This window comes from Lactuca virosa, chromosome 5 (genome assembly GCF_052849685.1).
Source record: "Lactuca virosa cultivar CGN04683 chromosome 5, Lactuca_virosa_CGN04683_v6, whole genome shotgun sequence".
Classification (NCBI taxonomy): domain Eukaryota; kingdom Viridiplantae; phylum Streptophyta; class Magnoliopsida; order Asterales; family Asteraceae; genus Lactuca; species Lactuca virosa.
In genome coordinates, this window is record NC_136430.1 from 263789786 (window position 1) to 263791785 (window position 2000).

The following is a 2000-nucleotide window of genomic DNA, read 5'->3' on the forward strand; positions in this document are numbered from 1 at the left end:
CAAGGGAAGAAGTTCAGCAAGGAGATCCACTTTTGTGAATAGAAACTTAGGTAATTGCTTTAATTGTGGTAGCCCTGATCATTTTTCCATGGACTACAAAGAGAGGAAAGAAGCCCAAAGTCCTGAAACTATGAAGTTTTGTACAAGAAGTCGGTGGCTGATATGAAGAAGGAAAACGTCTCTCTGCCAAAAGCTTTCATTGCAAAACAAGAGGATCATGAATAATGGGTGGATGATGAGGAGCCATTTGATGATGAGGGGCTGAATATTAAGGGTCTCATGGCACGTGTCAATGATTCCCTTGATGGCATTCGTGACACTGATGGTTCTCATGCTGGTAAAGGATCAAGTCCAAATCTAGGTCAAACTTGGTACCTAGACAATGGAAGCTCTAGACACTTGATTGGTTACAAGTCCCTCTTAACAGATTTTGCAAAGAAGGATGGTCCAATGGTAACCTTTTGTGACAATAGTGGAAGAGTTGTTATAGGTGTTGGAACTTTTGAATGCAAGACAGTTAAGCTGAAGGACGTGTTTTATTTAGAAGGACTGAAAGGCAACTTCATCTCCATCAATCAACTTTGTAACGCTGGTTACAAAGTTCTTTTCAACCGTCATGTGGGAAATTTGTTTGATTCTGAAAACAAAATCGTACTTTCTGTTCTCAGGGAGAATGATATTTACATTGTTTGATTTTTTGGTTTAGACGCTGATACATTATTTTTGTTTTATTCTTTGCTAATTCTGAATATAATCTGCTAATTTTATTTACTATATCTTTTTGTGCATTAAAATTTTCTTTTGTTTTACCAAAGGAGTATACATTATACATTTTTCTACAAACATTTACTACATGATCTTCACTATCAATAGTGACCTTATCTGACTGATTTACTTTGAAGGGATCAACATGTCATTCCTTAAATGCATCACTCTCCTTGTGGAGTCAGTTGATGTTGACTAAACATCTTTTCTTCAGCAACAACTACCCTATCACTGACGCTGATGCACACCTTGATTGACATATTGCTTTATGTTGATGAGACCATATGGAGGATAATTGTGCCACCAGGTGTTCTTCTAAGCACATATCTTTTCTATATTGAACAATCTATTTCTGTTTCAATGGGATGAGACAAAGTTAGGCGACCTCACACGACTAATTTCCAGAGATGTTGTCACTACAACTTCATCACCTCAAAGATCCAAAGGCGTCTTCAACAATACAGTGATCCTACCTTCTCTTCCCTCAGGGATATCAATGTATGGAACCTTTGAGTTTTGTCTTGGTGACTCTCATAACTTGAAGGTTACAAATATTGCATCCCTCTAACTCGTTGGTTACAAAGACTGGTTCATGTTCTTCTTTTGTTCTTGGTGAACATGAAGCTTGGAATCACTCTGCAGAACCTCAACCGAAAGGAATTCTTTCTCCTTGTCTACTATGAATTGTGTTGTTTTTGTGTGATATGCTTGATCTTGTTTGTTCTCTTTTATAGAGAAAAATTCAAAGGGTAGATATCTCGGAAAATGGAAATGCACTAATGACCATTCAATTCCAAATATTTGATGGAACGAGTCTTTATCACATTTCTGAAAAAGCTGCACATTTTTCCTGTTTAAACTACTTTCTTGTTTGACTAATTCTTTTGTTTGTATTCTTATATTGTTTATTCTTTTGTCCCATTCTATAAAGACATCCGCCGGTTGCAATTTTGAGCCTAGTATGCAACTTTTGACACATCATCGTCCTTAGAAGAATGTTGTTGTATGTGACAAAATCTTTCTTAGTTTCTCATCAGTGAGGCCATCTGCTGAGAACATTAAGTCACCCTCTCGCATTGATTGTCTAATATTGTCTAAACTCTCAAAGTGATATTGCATGGTTCGAATAAAAAACATTGATAAAAAGGTTGGGGTGTTTATTTTTAATTTAATCATATTTACCTGACCTTGTCCTTAGAAGCATGCTTTTCGTATGCATCAACTCTCATGTTCTG

General features: G+C 36.5%; 1 protein-coding gene across 1 annotated transcript; it reads left to right on the plus strand.

Annotated features, from left to right (window-relative positions):
* Positions 1-279: 279 nt before the first annotated feature.
* On the plus strand, positions 280-693 carry LOC145112689 (uncharacterized). Its single transcript, XM_079048826.1, has one exon. It carries the CDS (start codon positions 280-282, stop codon positions 691-693), a length of 414 nt encoding a protein of 137 aa, XP_078904952.1.
* Positions 694-2000: the final 1307 nt, after the last annotated feature.

What these genes read in the sequence shown, in the direction of transcription:
- LOC145112689 (XM_079048826.1), top strand. Translation starts at nt 280, where the DNA reads ATGGCACGTGTCAATGATTCCCTTGATGGCATTCGTGACACTGATGGT.